Source organism: Struthio camelus, chromosome 5, assembly GCF_040807025.1.
Source record: "Struthio camelus isolate bStrCam1 chromosome 5, bStrCam1.hap1, whole genome shotgun sequence".
Classification (NCBI taxonomy): domain Eukaryota; kingdom Metazoa; phylum Chordata; class Aves; order Struthioniformes; family Struthionidae; genus Struthio; species Struthio camelus.
The window spans coordinates 15455344-15473686 of NC_090946.1; the positions used below are offsets into that span (position 1 = coordinate 15455344).

The following is an 18343-nucleotide window of genomic DNA, read 5'->3' on the forward strand; positions in this document are numbered from 1 at the left end:
TTTTAATCCAGAAAAGGGATTTATCAAAGGCACTCTGGGGCCTTACCTGCATGGTGACCTTCGTGGATTGTCAGCAGTCAAAAGCTGCAGGCACCAGGACTGACGTTTCCAAAGTACACAGCTAGCTTCAACCTGCAATCACTTGCAGCCTTACTACCATCCCTGTACATCCAGCAACATCCTTATACCCTAGCAGTCAAACTCCACCAATTCCTGTGAGTCTGATTCACAGAAAGGGAGCAATAACTTCAGTCCGAGGAAGCAGAATTTGCATAAGGAACGAATGCATTTTAAGTGCTTGCAAACTCCATATGCTCTAAAGGAAAAAGGGCTAGGAACATCACAGTTTACTTTAGAGGTTTTGTTGGCTTTCCAGCCAACAAGGTCAACAGTCCTTTGAGGGGCATTCTAGATCCAGACTGGCTGGGTATTATTTGCAGAGCAGGTGTGACAAAGGGTTACACCTGCAGGATGGACTGGGAGCTGGGAAGGGAAGCAAACACACTAAGCTAGAGCACACAGATGGCATCCAGCAACAGCACATGCAGCGAGGATACTGCCTTCCCAGTCCTTCAGCTGCTGAGCCGCTGCCCCTTCTCAGGCCCGCAAGGGAAAGCATACCTGCCCCTGCGCCACGGCAGGCTGGTGGGAGGACAGTAACTGCCAAGTTCAGCCTCTTGGAGATTGTAGCTTTTTCCTGACGATCCGTATCGTGGTGAACCATTTTTCTCCCATAGAATTACCTCTCGTTGACCCCATTTTTATGGTTTCGAGTCACAGACTTTTAAGAGGAAAAAAAGCCACGCATATCATCTAGCTTGGCTTCCTAAGCAGCACAAGCCATGGAGTTGCATCCAGCAATTACAAGGGGGAGGAGAGGGTGGGGAGATATCTCACCTACCACATAAATGAACTCTGCACCAGCTGTGTGTTAATAGGGATGAACACCTCTTTCAGAAAGACATCAGATCTTGATTAAAACACTCCAAAGGGCAGAAACTCAGCTGGGGTAGACTGTCATTACTCTACAAGGGAGCTGTAACAATTTACACCAGCTGAGGATCTGCACGCAAGCGCTAGCAAATTCATCACTTTTTCCTCTAGCTTTCCCCAGTGCATAATCGCTCGGGCTGTTAGAAGTTTGTATCAAATGTAAAGTAACAATTAAAGAGGAACAGACACAAGCAGTGTCTGAACATGCGCACGTGTGGGGTCCAGCTATAGGAGCAGGCCTCCGATTTAGTTACACGTCAGAGCAGGAGTTGAGCATGGCTATTTACCACACCCATGCAGGCAAGGCAGAAGTACCATAGGGATATTAGGGCTGTGAGAAAATACACATGCAAGGCATCCATCCACCCGTGTGATTGCTCTGAACAATAAGCATAGCACTGCTCCAAGCCCAGCACATGCACGTCAACCAGGATGAAGCAGCAGATGAATACACCTGCTGCTCTGGTTTGCAAGCGCACAGTGGAGTAGCAGGTTCATTCTGCTCATGTCCAGCTCTCCCATGATTTATCACTGTAAATACTGTGACATAAATCCTTACTGGAGCTGCTTTATGGAGCCTTCAATTTACAAAACTGTTTTGAGCCTGGACAATACTATACAGAACACGTGCTCAGTTGAACACCATGGTTTTACTTGGCGTCAAAGGGCGTGGGGACGTCAGCAAAACTGTATGCTTAAAGCTTAATGGAGAAAAGTTGTAGGGAAAGGGGAAAAAAACAGCAAGAAAAACCACCCAAACAAGTCAAGTCTTCTCCATTTCTTCAGGCAAAGTCTTGGACATTTCTAGCATACATTGCTTAAAACACAAGCACCTCCGTTCCTTAAATGTCCCTGCAACACTGTCCCTTAAAAATTTAGTCAGCCCCACACTCCTGAAAAGTCAGTTACCACATTTAAAAGGGTAACCCTTTTAAGGTATAATGGCTATATACTTTCTATAAGGTAGAAGGTATAATGCCCTGTAATCCAGTTTATGTAGCCAGAGGTTTTTAAATGCATTATCAGGCCTTCAGCATGGATATTTTTCATCACTGAAGCTTGAAATTTCATCCGCAAATTATTTCCATCACCTTTGAAAAGTCTGTGCCAGGAGACTTAATTTAGAAGGCAAAGGCTGCAGGTTGCATGGAAGCTCCAATTAGAATTTCAATAGCAGATAACCAGATGCAAAGTCTGTTTTCTGGCAGATGGTTTTATAAGTCCAGCAGGGAATTTACAATTAAAATAAAAAATGAAGATGTCTGCACCAACGTGTTAAGAGGCACGCAGTCTGAAATTTCCCCCAGAAAAACACAAAAGGGGTGCATGCATGCCTCTGCATGTATACAAATATCTTTTTTTTTTTTAAACTAGAGCCAAACAGCAGACATGCACAGCAAATGCATTAACCTACTATAGACCTGAAAACTAATACAAGTAGATCGCTTCTAAACTAGCCATTGCCATGTAATGGATCGCATTAACATATAGAATAGTAGATGATTACAGTGGAGAAAGTATGATTAGAGTAGAAATACATGAATTTGTGAGAGATACAGACTGGGTGATCAACATGCATCTTCACCTAATTTTCAAAGCTACTCAACTGCTGCAAATCCTCTAGGGTCAAACACCAAACACTCGATGTCTCCAAGTTTACCTCTCCCAGTAAGGGAGCAACTTAGATCAAGGTGGAGGATTAGTATTTCTGTAGGGAGGAAGGGTTGGTTTCTCCTATAAGCAGTCACTTAACTCACTTTACCAGGAGGCAGGAGTGCTCTTGCATGGCCAAGCCTGGCAGGGATGCATTCAGCTAACACAGAGGACATCAAGGCACCTTACTCAAAAGGCTCCTGAGACGAGATTTTTCTTTGCCAATCCTAGAAGAGAAAGTTTGAGAGAGAGCAGAGACAGATGTTAAGGGATTCACTGAAGCTGCCAGAACAGGAACCACAGGACGTTCCCCACAAGATGCTGTACTGGAGAGCTTGATCTCAGAACAGTATTTACTGGAATCCAACTGAATATCCATGCTAGCATGCCCACGGTACAATTAAAGGTACTGGAAACCTTTACTTTGGGTATGATGAGATGAAAAACATCAGTACGATACCATGCAAAATGGGATACCATTTACAAAGGTAATTTCAATATTATATTCTCTACAGTATTTGTTTAGATACAAGAATCTTTTACGTACACACTAAGTCTTTTGTATGAGTGATCTGCTACAGACACCTTAGTTTTGAGGGGGTCTATAATGAAGCAAAAGGAGTAAGATTCACTATAAATCTAACAGGTACCAGCAACAGCCACAGCTGGGAGTAAAGCTAGATAAAGTTACGTTTATGAGGCACATCTCACCAGTACAGAGCTTCCCCTAAAAAAGGGGCAACTTAAGGTCTGCAGCTTGCAACGACTGTCACGTACTCAACTTCCTAGAAACCCATCCTACTGCTAAGGTCCGCTGGGCCTTAAAAGCCAGGCCTGAAGATGTTACAGTTGAGACAGCGGATTACTTGGGGAAGGAAGGCTCAAGGGACGCCCCAAGATTAAACTACCTACTGTGGTGCGGTGCACTGCGGGGGGGGGGGAGGCCAAACGCGAGGGGTCACCGGCGGCGCTACTCGGCCGGGCCGGCGAAACCCGCCTCGCCCCGCCGCCCGCTGTCCCCGTGGCGACCCCCACGGCCGCCCGCACTACCGACGCGGAGGAGCCCGGCCGCCGGGAGAGGCGCTTACCCCGGCGGCGGCCGCACGCCCGGCAGCGGCGCGGCCCGCGGGCAGGAGAGGAGAGCGGCCGCGCACCGCACCGCAGCGCCCCGCCACATGCCACGGCCGCGCCACGCCCCTGGCCGGGCCACGCCTCCGCCGCTGGTTGGTCCGCCCGCCTCCGGCCCCGCCCCGGACACGCCCCCTCCAGTCTCGAACCCCGCCCCCTGCCGCCGCGCCGGAGGGGCGGGGCTTCCCCGCGCCCCGGAAAAGACAGACCCGGCGGGGCGGCCGGCGGAAGTGGCGCGCGCCGCGGGGGCGGGGCTTGGGCCGGCCGGGGAAGAGGCGGGGGGCGCCCCCCTCCCCCGCCGCCGCGAGGGAGCGGGAGCCGTTGGAGCGCGTCACTAACGGTCCGCGCCGCTCGCTAACGGCCGCGGCGGCGGTGAGGGAAAGGCGCGTCGCCGTCACTGCGCGCTTACCTCTCCCCGGCGTCTCTCTACGGCGCTGCGTGGAAACCGCTTGACTTTTCTGCGGGAAGCGGAGGGTTAAACTAACTCACCTCCCCCTCCCTCCCTCCCCTCCTTCACATCTCTTCAGACGCTGCTTAGATTCCCTTTATTTATAGGGGAGCCTCTTCGCTATCACCACGCAAATGCCCCAGAGGGGCGCTCCAGGCTCAGACCCCTATGTTTCGTACCTGCAATCTAGGACGTGCTGGCCAACTCTCAGAAGGCAAAAAGGTGCTTTCGGATGAGGCTCTTTCTCCTTAGGCTGCATTAACTGGATAGAAAAAGACACAGGGTAATGGTTTCTTGCTGCCGGGGATGCGATACGCATCCTACTCACGCTCAACTTACCAAGTAGTGCACTAGCATCCGGACATAACTCTTCTCACGTATTCCTTAAACTATGCCAATCTCTGCTTTAGTAGACACGATGCTCCGTCCATGGCAACGGTACTGTTCCAATGGAGAGCGCTGCCGAGTTAAATACGAAAATAAATAGCATAAATCAGATCCTTGTTCACTATTTCGGCATTTCTAGCGGATTTTCTTTATCCTGCCTCTTGCCTATGCCAAAAGTTTGCGCACCACCAGTCTACAGCTGCTTCGGTGTATAATCAGGGGAAACACTAGCAGCAGCAGAGCTTTGATGCTGTCAGGCACTGCAGAATATATATGTATATATAGGTACATATATACACACACATATACCTCTCTCTGTATAGACGCACACATGCGTGTATGATGTCTGAGGGCACTCGGAAGCAGGGGGCTGACTCCCTGAAATGCCAGAACACACAGGACTTAAGGACTGTAAGACACAGGCCTTTAAGCCCTAGATGCCCATTTTAGATCAAGCGCATTAAAGGCGGCCCCGGCGGGTTATTTCCCGATGGCCCAGGGCCGAATCTTCTAGGTGCGGCGAACACCTTTGCGCGCACAGGCACAGTCCACATTGTGAGATGCTTTATGTAGCGATGGTGACATTGAACAGGTGAAGAAGGAGCCCTTCTTCATTTGAGCCCTTGCTACCTCAAATCACCTAAGGATTTCAGCTGCTGCTGCTAGTCTGGCCATAGATGAAAGCGATGCTGAAATCATTCACACGTTCCTATGTAATTTTAGAACGCAGAAATTTGCTTTTAGAAACGAGCAATGAGGAGGAGGCAGAGTTGATCCCCTGCAACGACAGTTAATTAAAAGCAGACAAAATGCAGAGCTGGCCAGCACTGCGTACAGACACACTTTAAGCTGAGATCTTAGTCCGTACATATCTGTCTGTATATATCATATCGCTATATCATTCCAGCATTCACGTAAGATAGCGAGATCTACTGGAATATTCCCCCCCGCCCCCCTTCCCAGAGAAGGGGGAAGGAAGGGAGAAGCCCTACAGCTCAAGAGAATTAGAAGAGACAGTTGAAAGGGGAGGAAGGATTGTGTGCTGTAGGACAGATTATCTGACAGGACCAAGCACAACAATGGAGCAAATAACGTGAAGCTGTTGAGCAAGCAGAAGGGCAGACGGCCCTGCGGGTTCAGGTAGCGGGGAACAAGCACATTCCTGGGGGAAAAAGTCTCAGGAAATAAAGGAAAGCGTGCGTGGAAAAGCCCAGATACAGAATTGAAGTCTGGGGAAAATGCAGGTATCGAGGAAGAGCTGCGATCGTGCAAACAAAGAGAACGTGATGGCACGAAAGTGCCCTTGCTCACCTCTTTCCCTGTGAGGCACAGGGAACGCCTGTCATTCATGCTATTCCCCTTTGAGCATCCCAAAGGGCAGTATTTTGAAATGTGTTTAAAGATCTTTGCAACTCTACATGCCTCCTGTGAAAAGCTTGGGTGCTAAGATATGCTGGCAATAGCAGGTTTTCATAGAATATAAATGAGGGCTAAGCCACTGTTGATCTTTCAGTTGGTTTGTATTTATTCCAAATTGTCAAGAGAGCAGAGATTATGGGATGTAATGAAATGCCATCAAAGGGGATTGGGCTGGAGATGCAGTAAAGGAGATTTTCGGATATTGGTTTAAACAGAAATGGCTCCAATAAAGTCAAGCTATGTCTCAGATGTTAACCCATTCAGGGATTTTGCACTGCCTGAGCTAGAGACCAAAAGGCAGGTCCATGTTTAAGAAGTATCATACTGCTGTTTTAAGAACCGTGGGTGATTGGGATACGGAGTATTTGCTCTTCTGGGCTACTCAAATAAACCTAGCCAGAGGATGCAACGCAAGGAATAGTCAGGCACCACCTGTTACATCTAAGATGGAACCAAGTCTCTTGAAACATGTGGAAGCTTGAACCTCCCTGCCCTGCAACGGCCTTTTTACTTCAGTGGTAAGACAGGCCCCCACCCTGAAGGGGGAGAGCTGGAGAGAAAGCTATTCTGCTCCCATCTCCCTAGAAGCACAAGAATCATCCCTCCAACTCTGTGTGCAACAGATACAAGCTACTATAACGGTTTAACTTGGTACGGGCCAGAATCACCTCTGATATAATTCCAAATTAAAACAAGAACCTATTTAGCCCACTCTCTTTTTTTTTCATAATCTTTTCACAGAGGACAGGCCTCTGCCAACTCTCAGGCTGCAATTAGGGAAGAGTCTGGATGGAACTGTTGGCAATATGTTTGCAGAGTACTAAATACCATTGAATATGTTCTGTAAATATTTACACTTGGAGGAAGAGATTTGTTCTTTGCATAGTTTGCATGTTGGCATCTGCTCCGCTGAATAAATTACTAATAAAAAAATTACATTATGAAAAAACACCCATGCTTGTTCTTTGGGGCTATTCCATTACAGACAAGGAGGAAGCACATTGCTTGGAAATTACACTGTACACAAAATTTTAGTACTGGACTATGCACCATTGCTCTGTGGAACTGAGGCAGCACGCACTGCCAGAGTACAGCTTTTCCTAGAGAGGAACCCTGGGCTGAGACAAAGAGCATTTTAGCTGGGGAAAGAGTCTTACCTGCAGCCAACTGTACAATGGCTCATTTTGCCATGACAGTCTTGAAGGGATTTGGCCACAGGTCTTCTCTTGTGTTGCATCTTGCACAGCCCTGAATTCAGTCCACCCAAGTCATGACTGTTGCCAATTTTGAGTGTTTTCTGAACATTTTAGCTTCCTGAACCAAGATACTGCAAGAGAACCTCGACTATCATTTTAAAATGGCCTTGGTGTGAGGAAAGGTCTGAAAACGTGAAGCAAGTGCCCCTAAAAGTAGAAACATCAAAAAGCAAATCTCACCTTCAGTGAGCTAAGCTCCTCATGTCTGAGCACTGGTATTGCTATAAGTGACTACCGTCAGTGGATAAGTCAGATTTCATAATTAACATTCCAAATACTCTTTATAAACTTATTTTCAAGCCAACATTTTCATGTAACATCAATTGCAGCAATGTGCACCAAATTAAGGAACTGGTCACGGGACAGAGCATCTAGTTAGTTGCATGTTGTGTTACTATAAAAAATAGAACGCATACAAACAGCTAAAAATGATTGGCTCTGTATATCCACTGAAGGTTCCTACCATGGATATAACATTACTCACAACCCATCAGGATGCTCCAGTTATGTTCAAACTCATATAGCTGTCCCACTGGCATCATTTTACTGCAGCTTCACCATGAAAAATGGATAGCGTGCTCAGCCAGAAATCCTGCCTCTCTGAAGCCATGGGAATCCCTGAAGCACAAGTTAAAACATACATTAATTTCTCACAGCTAAGAAGCAGCAGGAAAGATATTTCTAGCAGTGCATTATCAGACGTACATTGTACTCGACACCATAGCACAACTAACGTCCTGTACTTAACTCACTTTCTTCCTACTGGCTAGTATTGACTACTAGTGCAACCACCAGCTAGGCTTCCCCCCCACTTTTTTGAAGGGTAGACCATTGATGGACTCGAAGAGAAAGTAAGTGCTGAGGGCAGAGGGAGCCTAGGACTGAAGACAGCCACAGCCTGTGCAAGAGATAAGGCAGAAAGAAAGTAGGCGCCAGCAAGCTGTTAAGGCAAGGCCCAGGCAGCTGGGAGCCCAAGAGATGGTCACAGCTACACCCTGGTTGTCGGCTGGTGCCAACAGGAAGCCTTTAGGCTGTGCAAAGGAGCTGGTGGAAGCAGCAAGGTGGAAAGCAGCTCAGGAGAGGTTTCTAAACACAGTCCCACGATGTTACCCTGCTACCATGGAAAAATCACCATGCCAAGGGCAAGTTTCACCCACAGCAAACGTGACGTCCATGTGATGCCAGGGTGGCAGCACAGCCGCAGCTAAACTCTGGGCTGCAGTCAGTGGCTATGCTCCATCAATGTGGCCTGATCTACGCTCCGGTAGGTAAGTGGGGCCACCATACATCACAGGGGCATAGAATCAAACCGTAACTGGAGCCTATGATAGGAATCCCTTCAAATTCCCCAAAGGAGGAGGCCAAATCTGAATTTCTTGGTTGTTCTAACATTTGGATTTTTCCATGACACAGTGGCTCCAAAATTAGAAGGAAGGGGGGAGCATATGCTATTTTCCACTTCTGGTTTGCAATGCTCCTACTAATTTTGTAGAAGCACATAGATGGACCTGTTGTGACAGATATCATACACACACAGAATAAGAGCTGGTCCTTATTCCTAAAGAATTCACCCTGAAGACAACCAGACATGCTTCATCATCACTAGTAGGGGGTGGAAAAAAGAGATGTTTTAAATGTGTTAACTGATGAATTTTCTCTTAACAGAAAGCTCAACTTATGCTTTGACTGGCTAATCCAACGTGCCTTGTCCACACCAGGATTGTAAGCACACCTCTCCTTCTGGCCTAGGTATGACCATTCACAGGAGTAGAAGGGTTGAGAGAAGTGTCGTGCCAAGGACATAGCCAAAAATCTCATAAAAACTGCTATTGACCTGATTTCTGCTCCACTGTGTTTTGCTCTTCCACAGCGATTTCCAAGTGCTTTGCACTGGCTGCTTCCCTTTCAGGAGGGCAGCCCAAGTTGATGCAGAGGGTGTATTTGGGAATAAGAGGTAGGTAGTCCCTTCGGAGAGCAAAGCTTGAAAAGCAACATAAGCAAGAATCCAAACAGCAGAAAAAGTGTGTTGCTGAGCTGGGTGGAAGGGAACAGGGAATCACCAGCCACAGGAAAAAAAAAATTAATGAGAGCAATCACCAAATCGCATGTTTGACTAGAGGTGCTGGGAGGAGTTTTGACCTGAAGGATTAAAGAGTGCTTAAAAAATAATAACCTGGAACCTGAGCACATATTGTGTGTTGCAAGCAGGGTTTGTCCTGCTTTGAGACCAGTCACAACACAGAATCAAGTTCGAGTGCCACCTTCCCAAAGGGGAAGCAGACTTTGCACCCTACTCGATTCCCTGCATGCAATGAATTCAACTCAAATATGATGTTTCCCGCTTTAAACCTCCTTCTCCCTCCCTCTGCACTCCACACAACAGTACCTTGATCCCATGCCAAGAACACCTGAAGATTATGGGCAGCTGAAGCCAGAGTTGACTGAACGCTGTGTAAACAGTGCTGTAGATTTTTTGATTTTTCCAGTGTGTGTGTGCAGGCATTGGATTTGCCAATGAATTTGGCATTGTTTTTTTTCCTCTGCTCTCTGCCTGAACAGTAGCATCCATTGAACCATCACCCTCCTGCCCTTAGAAAGGCAGAGAATGAAGAGACTGTAGCTACTTACATAACTCAAAGAAACAAAGATTATTACAGCAATGCCTGGCGGTGCTGCTCTCAGGCACATGTCTAACAGCGCCTCTGTTAGACACCATTCTTTCCACCACCCTTCCAATCTAGGGTTTATAGCTTGTATTTAAAACGTGAGGTGAACAGAAACTTGGCACAAATGAACTCAGCTTACAACAGAAGCATTTTTGGTTTGTTGTGCTAATAAAGTTATTTTAAAATAAGCCTTTTGACTGGATTTAAACATGTCCTGAGACTTCCCTAGGTAGAGACAGAGACTGTATTATTAACAAGCCATCATAGTCTGTACTTTTAGATTAAAAAAAAAAAAAAAACACAACCCAAACAAATCACACAGCAGTCTAAACAGTGAAAGTACTGATGGAGGAAGAGGTAGCTGATCTAATGATGTAGCATCAGCAGAAACACCTACTTCTTTTTAAATAGGAGAAGACAGAGCAGCAGTACACAGTGCCATTACCCTCTTTGTCCTCATATCAGGTATAGCCAGTGCAGGAGAGGGCAGTTAACCAGTAACATGCTTTCTGGTGATTAGTTTCCTAAATAACAATCTGTTTAGCATTAACCAAGCTGATTATGTATTTTCCCTCTTCAATGTGGGGGACATATACCAGCTGTGGCGAGGTTCAGTAACCACCTAAGGCAGGAGGAAGCAATTACAGTGGAGGACACTGCAGGTGCTGGATTAGAGTTTCCTCTGCAGCCCATGAGCACACTATTGGTTTCCCAGCCTCCACCCAGGAAATCTCAGGACTGCCAAAAAGAGGAGCAGGATGGTGGACGGAGATTTCCTGAACACTGGGAGTTGTTGGACTGACTGGAAAGCAGGCTAGACAAGGGGGTGCATACACACATCCAAGGGATGACTCCCCTTCCCTGAGCCTGTGAGGAAAGAGAGAAGAGTTAAAGCTTCTTCTCCTCACTGCTTTTTTTCCCCTCCATTTGATTAACCCATTGCAAAGAAGTCAGACAAAATGAATGTCTTGGATATGTGCCACCCTTCATGCCCCTTTGGCAACAGAGATGCCCCTACTGGGGAATAAAACCAAAAGGGGGGGGGGGGGGAGGGCAGAGCTGAACTCGGTCTGAAAAGCCTCAGCACCAACACTCACCCATCTTGTTTAAGGCTTTCTCTGACTTTTTCTTCTGCCCTCGTCCCCATTCCAGAAGCAAACCAATGATGTTCAAGTTGCGTGTGTGTACCCTCACATGCCACATGCAAATACAGCAGGCCAACTAAGGGGCTCTTTTGCCTTCACAGTTAGCATCAGCTCGTGGGGAACATGCCCTGCTGTCATACAGCAAAGCTGCAGTACCCCACAGTCCTCCTCCACGTGCTCCAGGCTGGGGTTGAGCCTGCCCTCGCACACACACAAGTGCCCACACAGGCACTTTGCACAGGTGACAGATTAGGGGACACGGAGCTGTCCTTCCAGTATCACAACCGTCCTTCCGCAAGCCTTTACCATAAGGCCACTTTAAGGGGCGCACATCCGTTAGCTGGACCATAGTCACTGCTCAACCACATGGACCACTTCTGAGGGGAGCTGGGTTCAGTCCCTGACTTACACACACCAACAGCTATCACAGGCCCTCTAGGGCCCCTGTCTTAGCTATTGTCTTGACCACCACAAAGAGTTCTTGTCTGTCTAGACACAACCACTGCTCCTGGGACTCTCTCCCCTCAGTGGCAGTTGCCTGAGAGGTCGACCTGTTGGCTAATGATAGAGGTCTTCAGCCAGATCAGTAGAGGTTGCTGGTTTAAGATGACAGTGGTCTTAATGTTCCTGTGACAGGTCATCTTCTATGGGCTCCTGGCAGTTTCACCAGTAGATGGCAATACAGAGACAGAGAAAGACACACACACTCACTCTGCTTCTGCCTTACCACATGTCCTGCTCTTGGCAGATTTGCTGGATGGAAACAGAAACAAGGAGCAGAGGGTGGAGTACCACCCCCTCCTGCAGCAAGGCGCATCTCTGCCTACTTTTTCCCAGCTATTGTGGCCAGTTTAACGAGAGGCCCCACTCTGCCCCTCCACCTGCGTTTTTCAGGTAGAAAACGGTCCCACCAAGATGAACATTTCAGGTTGCTTTGTTTCTTCTGCCCAAATGTCAGGGTTATTTGAACCCAGCAGCTGAGGGAATCCCTCATTGCTCCTGGCTGTATAACTTCCTCCTGGTGGCTTTGCAGAGCCTCCTCCTGCCAGGGAAGCTCTCAGGGATGGCACCCCCCCCCCCCCACTCCAAACCCATAGCCCCCATGTCAGCAACATCTGCACTGCTCACCAGTTGCAGGGTCAGTTTCCTAGCAGGAGCAGCAATGCCCCAGAAGTATCCCTCACATCCCAGAGGATGCCATTAGAGCTGTGCTGGGGACAAGAACACTCCTGCTCTCCTTTGGCTGTACTTCTCCTACATATCTGTGCCCCTTGTGAAGGGGAGGATGGTGTAACACAGCTGCAGTTGGATGGTGTTAGCATGCTAGTAGGGGAGCCTTACTCCCTGCCCCACAAGTTGCCACCAGTTCCTGGGGTAAAGCTGGGACATTTTGAACACCCCATGCACCTCTCTGCTTGCATGTGTCAGTGTGGATAGCTGTGATATGTTGTGCTCAGCCTGCAAAGCTCTCCACAGTCTGAAAGACATGCTCAGAGGTTCAAAGCATCATCCATCCATGCCAGACAGCACACAGATACCTTTGGCTGTAAAAGGGCAGCACACCACATCTGCCAGATGATTGATGTAGTGGCAGAAGAGGCATTTTAGCTGCTTGGTAAGTTATGCATCTACTTTTGACCTTTATTAACTTCAACTTCTGTTCCCTAGGCAAAATGCTTCTGTCTTGGCCTGTAACCAATCTTCTCAGCTGTCTGTTGCTAGTACACAGTTGTGGCACGCTCTGGATTTCATGGTACAACCTGGGTTGTTTGTGAGGTTCCCTAACATGCTGGATTCATGGCAAATGGACCTCCCTTGATATATGCACAACCGAAAGACCACTTCACACAAACAGTGCAAAATAGACCGTCGCCAGCTTTTGAATGTATCCATCAACTTTCCCTCAGGTCTGGTACATTCCTACTGCTCCTTTACTCTGTCCTTCAGATCCAAAGTGCTCTACAATGGACTGCTCTGCCAGGGCCATTTGATTCCCCTTCCCCCCTTCACTGAAAGCAACCCCAAGTGCATCTGAGCTAGTGAGGCTTGATTTCTAGAGACAGGCATCTCATGATTAGATGCTCAGGTGTATAGTAAACCACAAGCATTGACCAAAGCTATTTTTCTGTTGGACAACTTCCCTAGGACTGTTTATTTTCCACAAGACTTACAGGAGCTTAGTACCTTGTCAAACAGGAAAGTAGCCTAGGGACTGGAGAGATCTTAAGGAAGGGCATATAAAATGAACACATACAAAGACAGTAACTCTGTAGCCTATTCTCCTTGGAAGGTCTGTCTCAATGGAAAAGACTTGACCTTACAGCTGCAAAGACCCCTGATCATGGCAGTTCCTCGCCAGCCTGTTCCAGGCTGGCAGAAAACATGTACTGCCTTCATAGTTATAACTAGGTCATTTCACTCTGAAGCCTAACAATAACCACTTAAAAACGTCAGTTCTTTAAAAGTGACACTCAGCTGCTCAAAGAATGAGGATATTCTTCTGTGTCCACCCTGTAACCACACATCTAGATAGTGTTAGGAAAAAAGTCTCTCCAAAAACATACACACAAAATGATATACATGTCCCTAAATCAGTGGGCAGATATTTGCTTTCTTTGGCTTCTCATGCTTTGTTCTCATTAGGAGAATAGACTGAATGCAGAAGCTTTACCTAACAGCAAACTACAGAGTATGCCCCATTAATATTGACACTTACAATTATCTGTTGTCCTCTATATGCAGCCTAAGTGTTGTTTTCTAAGTGGTGCTAAACATATGCACTTACACCAGAAAACACTCCTAAATACAGAGTTGCTATAGAAGGGGTCACCATCCGTGTTCAGGACTTCATAGCTCACCCTGAATGAGAAAACCACCACTTCTGGGCAAACATTGACTCATGATGACCCTTGGAGTTCTGCTTGTCCACAGGAATGACCACCTCTAGCTTGTACATATGCAGAAAACAGATAGCGAGAGGTGTCCCCAGGGTCATCTCTTGATTCAAGTGACTCTCCTATCTCTGAACTCTTTCTGTTCAGAGCCAGGTGTAAAGTACATTTGAAACTGCTGGTCCTTTTGGCTCCTTGATCTGCAAATGTAGAGCTGAAACACTCCAGGCAGACCCTCCCATGCCCAGGATGGGGAGATGCATTGTAGTAATCTAGACAGCAGGAAAAGTATGCTTGCTGCTCCAGGCTGACCCCTATGGTAATCTCTATTTTCTAAATCCAGAGTGCGGAAACTCCAGCCTTGCTCTTCATCAAGGCCATTGGTTTGCTCAAAAGGTATTTGCTAGAGATAAGAGGGAAATCACTACTGAAGGGGGAAATAGAGTGGCCAGGTATGTGAGGGGAGAGGAAAGAAGAGTTTAAGCAGGAGTTGTTGAATGATTTCCTAAGAAATATTTTTACACCAAAGTCCATCAGGTCTGCAAGGAACAATGGTAGTCAGACTAAATCTGCTTTTCAGAAGAGGATACAGAGGGAGGAAAAGGCAAGTAATCACACTGTACTGTCTGAAAATTGTGCCCAAGGGCAGCACAGTACTGCCAGGTGGTTCATATCCTGCAAAAACCCTCACAAACTACAGGGGAGTATCTGCCACCATGAGTCATACGGCATGGGCTGAATTACTTGGCCACAGGCCCATTCAATCAAGACACTTTATTAATACAACCACATAGAAGGACAAACACCAAAGAATAAAGAAATTGTCCCAAACTGACAAGAGAGGGTGTGAAACAGGAGAGAATAAGACAGGCGGTGTCTTGGATAGGGGTGTGGCAAACATGGCAGAGCCCCAGCTGAACACAAACACCCAGAGTCTTGCTGTTACAAAAAGGGCCAAAACAACTTCAGGATGAGTTAAAAGGGGAAGAGCAATTACAGATGTGATTTTGTCTCCCATGTATGACACTGTCAAGACCCATGCTGGTATGCTATGGCCTGTTCTGTTCTTGTTTATTAAAGGACATTGGCTAGCTGGAGGGAGCTATACTCTGTCGGAGCAGAAGAGTTCCATTTCATCAGATCCCAGAAACCATCCTTGGGCTGGCAGAAGCCATGCAGATTGAACATTCTCGAGGAAGAGGAGACAGGACAGGTTACAAAGCTGACAATTCAAAGCTCCTTTCTTGCCTTTTACTCTCATGGCTTTTCCCAGATTGGAGGGAAAAATACAAATACATGACTAGTCCCTCTATTTCCCTAGCCCCTTTCCTTGTAGGTAGTCACAGCATGGTTGAGGTTGGCAGGGACCTCTGGAGATCATCTAGTCCAACTTCCCTGCTCCAGCAGGCTCCTCTAGAGCAAACTTTCCAGGATCACATCCAGACGGGTTTTGAATATCTCCAGGGAAGAAGCTGGGCAACCTGTTCCAATGCTCTGTCACCCTCACAGTAAAGAAGTTTTTTCCTCAGGTTTAGATGGAACTTCCTGTGGTTCAGTTTCTGCCCGTTGCCTCTTGTCCTGTCGCTGGGCACCACGGAGAAGAGGCTGGCCTCATCAATAAGCCATCATAATAAGCCAGTTCAACAGCTGTTAGGTCACTGGGGCTAGTAGCCTTAGCCAAACATTTCATGCCAAGAGAGAAAGAGCAGCAGGTGAGGAGGGAGCCAGTGGAGCTTGTATCAAAGGTCCGTATATCCTAGAGTTGTATTTAGGGAGAGCACAGGAAGAGGAACCTGGGAATTATTCAGGTCTGGCAACCGGCTTTAGGGTCTTGAGTAACATCTGTACATCAGTCTCCCCTCCAGTACTTTCCAAGTATTCCAACAACAATGAGAAATAAGACAACTTACACCCCTGATATTGCAAGACCACAGGAAAAAAAGCAGTAGAACCACATTGGGGGGGAAAAAACAAATCCTTAAACAAATACCCTTGCAGGCTCTTTTCTCTAGCAGTATGAAGCAATACAGATTACGCACTACTTCTCTGCTCTTTTGGTCACCAGAAGGAACCCAAATAGAGCAAGTTTCATCACTAATTCTGACCAGACATAATGCTCACAGCTGCCAGCATTGGAAACAATGCAAACAAACTACCAACACTGCATTAGGTCCTTGCTCCCCTTGCTCCAAGGATGGCACCATGCTATTTAAATTAATAAGGTACTGGGTGCAGTCCTAAACCCTGAGTGGTTGCACAACATATTGAGTAACAAAACACACTGGAAAAAAACAGTCAGCCTGTGCTGACATATGAGTTGAATGAGTGAGATATATAGCCTTCTTTTCATTAATGACTAAGTGCAGCAATTGTTTTTCACTACATCATTCAAGCCACATCAAACCTTAAGCAGAGCAAGCAAGTTAAATACTTCAAAAGCTGTTACCCAAAGTGCCAAAATAAAGCTTCATAGATTTTTAGTAGATCACAAACCATTTAGTAGCTTTTTTCTTTTTTAAGGCTTCCAATGGTCATATAACTCTGGATAACACTAGAGAGCAGAAGGAGATATTACCCTCCCTTCCACAACCTGAACTTTTCATGCCCATGTCTAAAAAGCCTCATGATCCAAATATGTTAGCCTTGGGGGTGTGGTTACAAAGAACAGAAAACCAGAACAAGAGAACCAATAATCTAAAAACTGCTGAAAGATCCCAGCCCCCAAAGCTGGAGCTCCCACAAGAGAGGGCCAGCACCCTCCAGAGGAATAACTATACTCCAGGCACCAGCTCACAGGCCACAAGCTTCCCTCCAATAGGGCTAAGACACTGGGTATCTTCTAAAGAAAGCTATTGCTCAGCTCCCATGCTGGCTGCAGGGACATACCTTCCCTTACATGTTTGCAGGAGCAGCAGACTGGCTTCAGAGATATCTCACTCCAGCAGCTCAACTGACTGCTGAAGACTGATCTTTTGAAAGCAGCAAGATGGGGAGGCAGCAGCAGCTCTAGGCAGAAGTCGGACATGAGGCAGTTCTGACTACAGCAAACCTTCATCTTTCCTTTTTCAGGGCTACCAGGGCCTCCCCTCCCACCCAAAAACACTGTTAAGAGCAGACTGATGGAAACCCCATGGTGAAACTCCCTTGACCTCTAGCCTGACCACTGCTTTCCTCAGTGAGCCTTTAACAGGCCAGACTTCTTGCAGCAGCTGAAGTGCTGAACCAGTGACATGCTGGATTGGCATGTAATTTTATACAAAGAGAGAAGAGGAAACGGTAGACACCAATGCCTATCCCACAACACCCTTAGCAACACCCAGGACCAAAAATAGGAATCATATCTGATCAAGTAGCTCTGCTCTGTGTTATGGGTGAGCAAAGCCTCAAAGAAGGGGAAAAACAGTGCTATGGAGAAATTCACTTCCACTGCAGACTGTGTGGAGGAATGTAGAAAGATAAATTAACCCCTTGTACCTTTGGTGTTTATAAGGCAACATGTTTCAAGGCACTCCTCTCACAAAGGAGAGATACAAATTTGTCACACCCTGATGAAAAAGAAATTGCAAGGAGAAGTGACTTTGAAGATCCACTTACACAGTTCAGTCAGGCTCAAGAGCTTGAGAAAAATGGGAGTAGCTCAAAGATTTAGTTTTTGGCGGTCTTCTCAGGCCTGTGGATGAGCTTCCTGTACAGTTGCCAGGCACAGTAAATACTGTGATGTTTCCAGATACTAGGGAGAGAGAGTATCATTTCTACCCACTATACCAGTTCAGGACTCACCAGATCCAAGTTTGATTCTCAACACTGCTCCAGACATCCTTTATAATCTCCCACTCACCTTTCATGCTAAGCATTTCCAAAGGGATCAGAGGTTTCAGCTGCCAATTTGAGATACTTCAGACATGCCCGGTTTTGGGAAAGCAGGGCATCCACAGAAACAACCCAAGCACAGCTTATTTACAGTATGCTGGAGCCACCTCACCTTACCTCAGCTCTCTTCTCTGTACTTCTCCCACCTCCTGATTGTCACATCTCTTTAAACCACGAGATATCCAAGACAGAAACTAGTTGTTTTCACAGCAAGACCCTCCTTCAAGATGGAGCCTGCAAATTCAGAGGTAACACAGCTGATCAGTATACTCAGTAACAAAGGTAAGTGTTTAAAGATGTTGGCTAATAAATTTTTCAACTGTCTGTTGCCATGCATGGCCAGATAAATCTAAATAATTCTCCACTCACTGTACAGTTCTCAGTGCCCTGGGATTTCCATCACTCTATATGGCTGGGAAGCATAACCTGCTACCAACACCAGGCCCATGGGTGCCCACCTGTGGGGTACTGGAAAGTCAACTATTAT

General features: G+C 46.8%; 1 protein-coding gene across 22 annotated transcripts in view; it reads right to left on the reverse strand.

Annotated features, from left to right (window-relative positions):
- The window catches only part of C5H11orf24 (chromosome 5 C11orf24 homolog), a 117705-nt gene that overhangs the window by 31485 nt on the left and 67877 nt on the right, over positions 1–18343 (reverse strand). For 3 of the 22 annotated variants that reach the window (XM_068944630.1, XM_068944641.1, XM_068944631.1), the window contains 5 exons: positions 17969–18090; positions 4562–4681; positions 4402–4484; positions 4184–4232; positions 2751–2873 (listed from right to left, as the gene is read on the reverse strand). In XM_068944630.1, coding sequence (XP_068800731.1) covers positions 2751–2822 — 72 coding nt within the window. In that variant the 5' untranslated portion in view covers positions 2823–2873; positions 4184–4232; positions 4402–4484; positions 4562–4681; positions 17969–18090. Of the gene's footprint in view, positions 1–2750; positions 2874–3734; positions 3888–4183; positions 4233–4401; positions 4485–4561; positions 4682–7768; positions 7903–17968; positions 18091–18343 lie in introns of those variants that run through there. The other 19 variants (XM_068944627.1, XM_068944624.1, XM_068944628.1 and 16 more) reach the window with 13 other exon arrangements.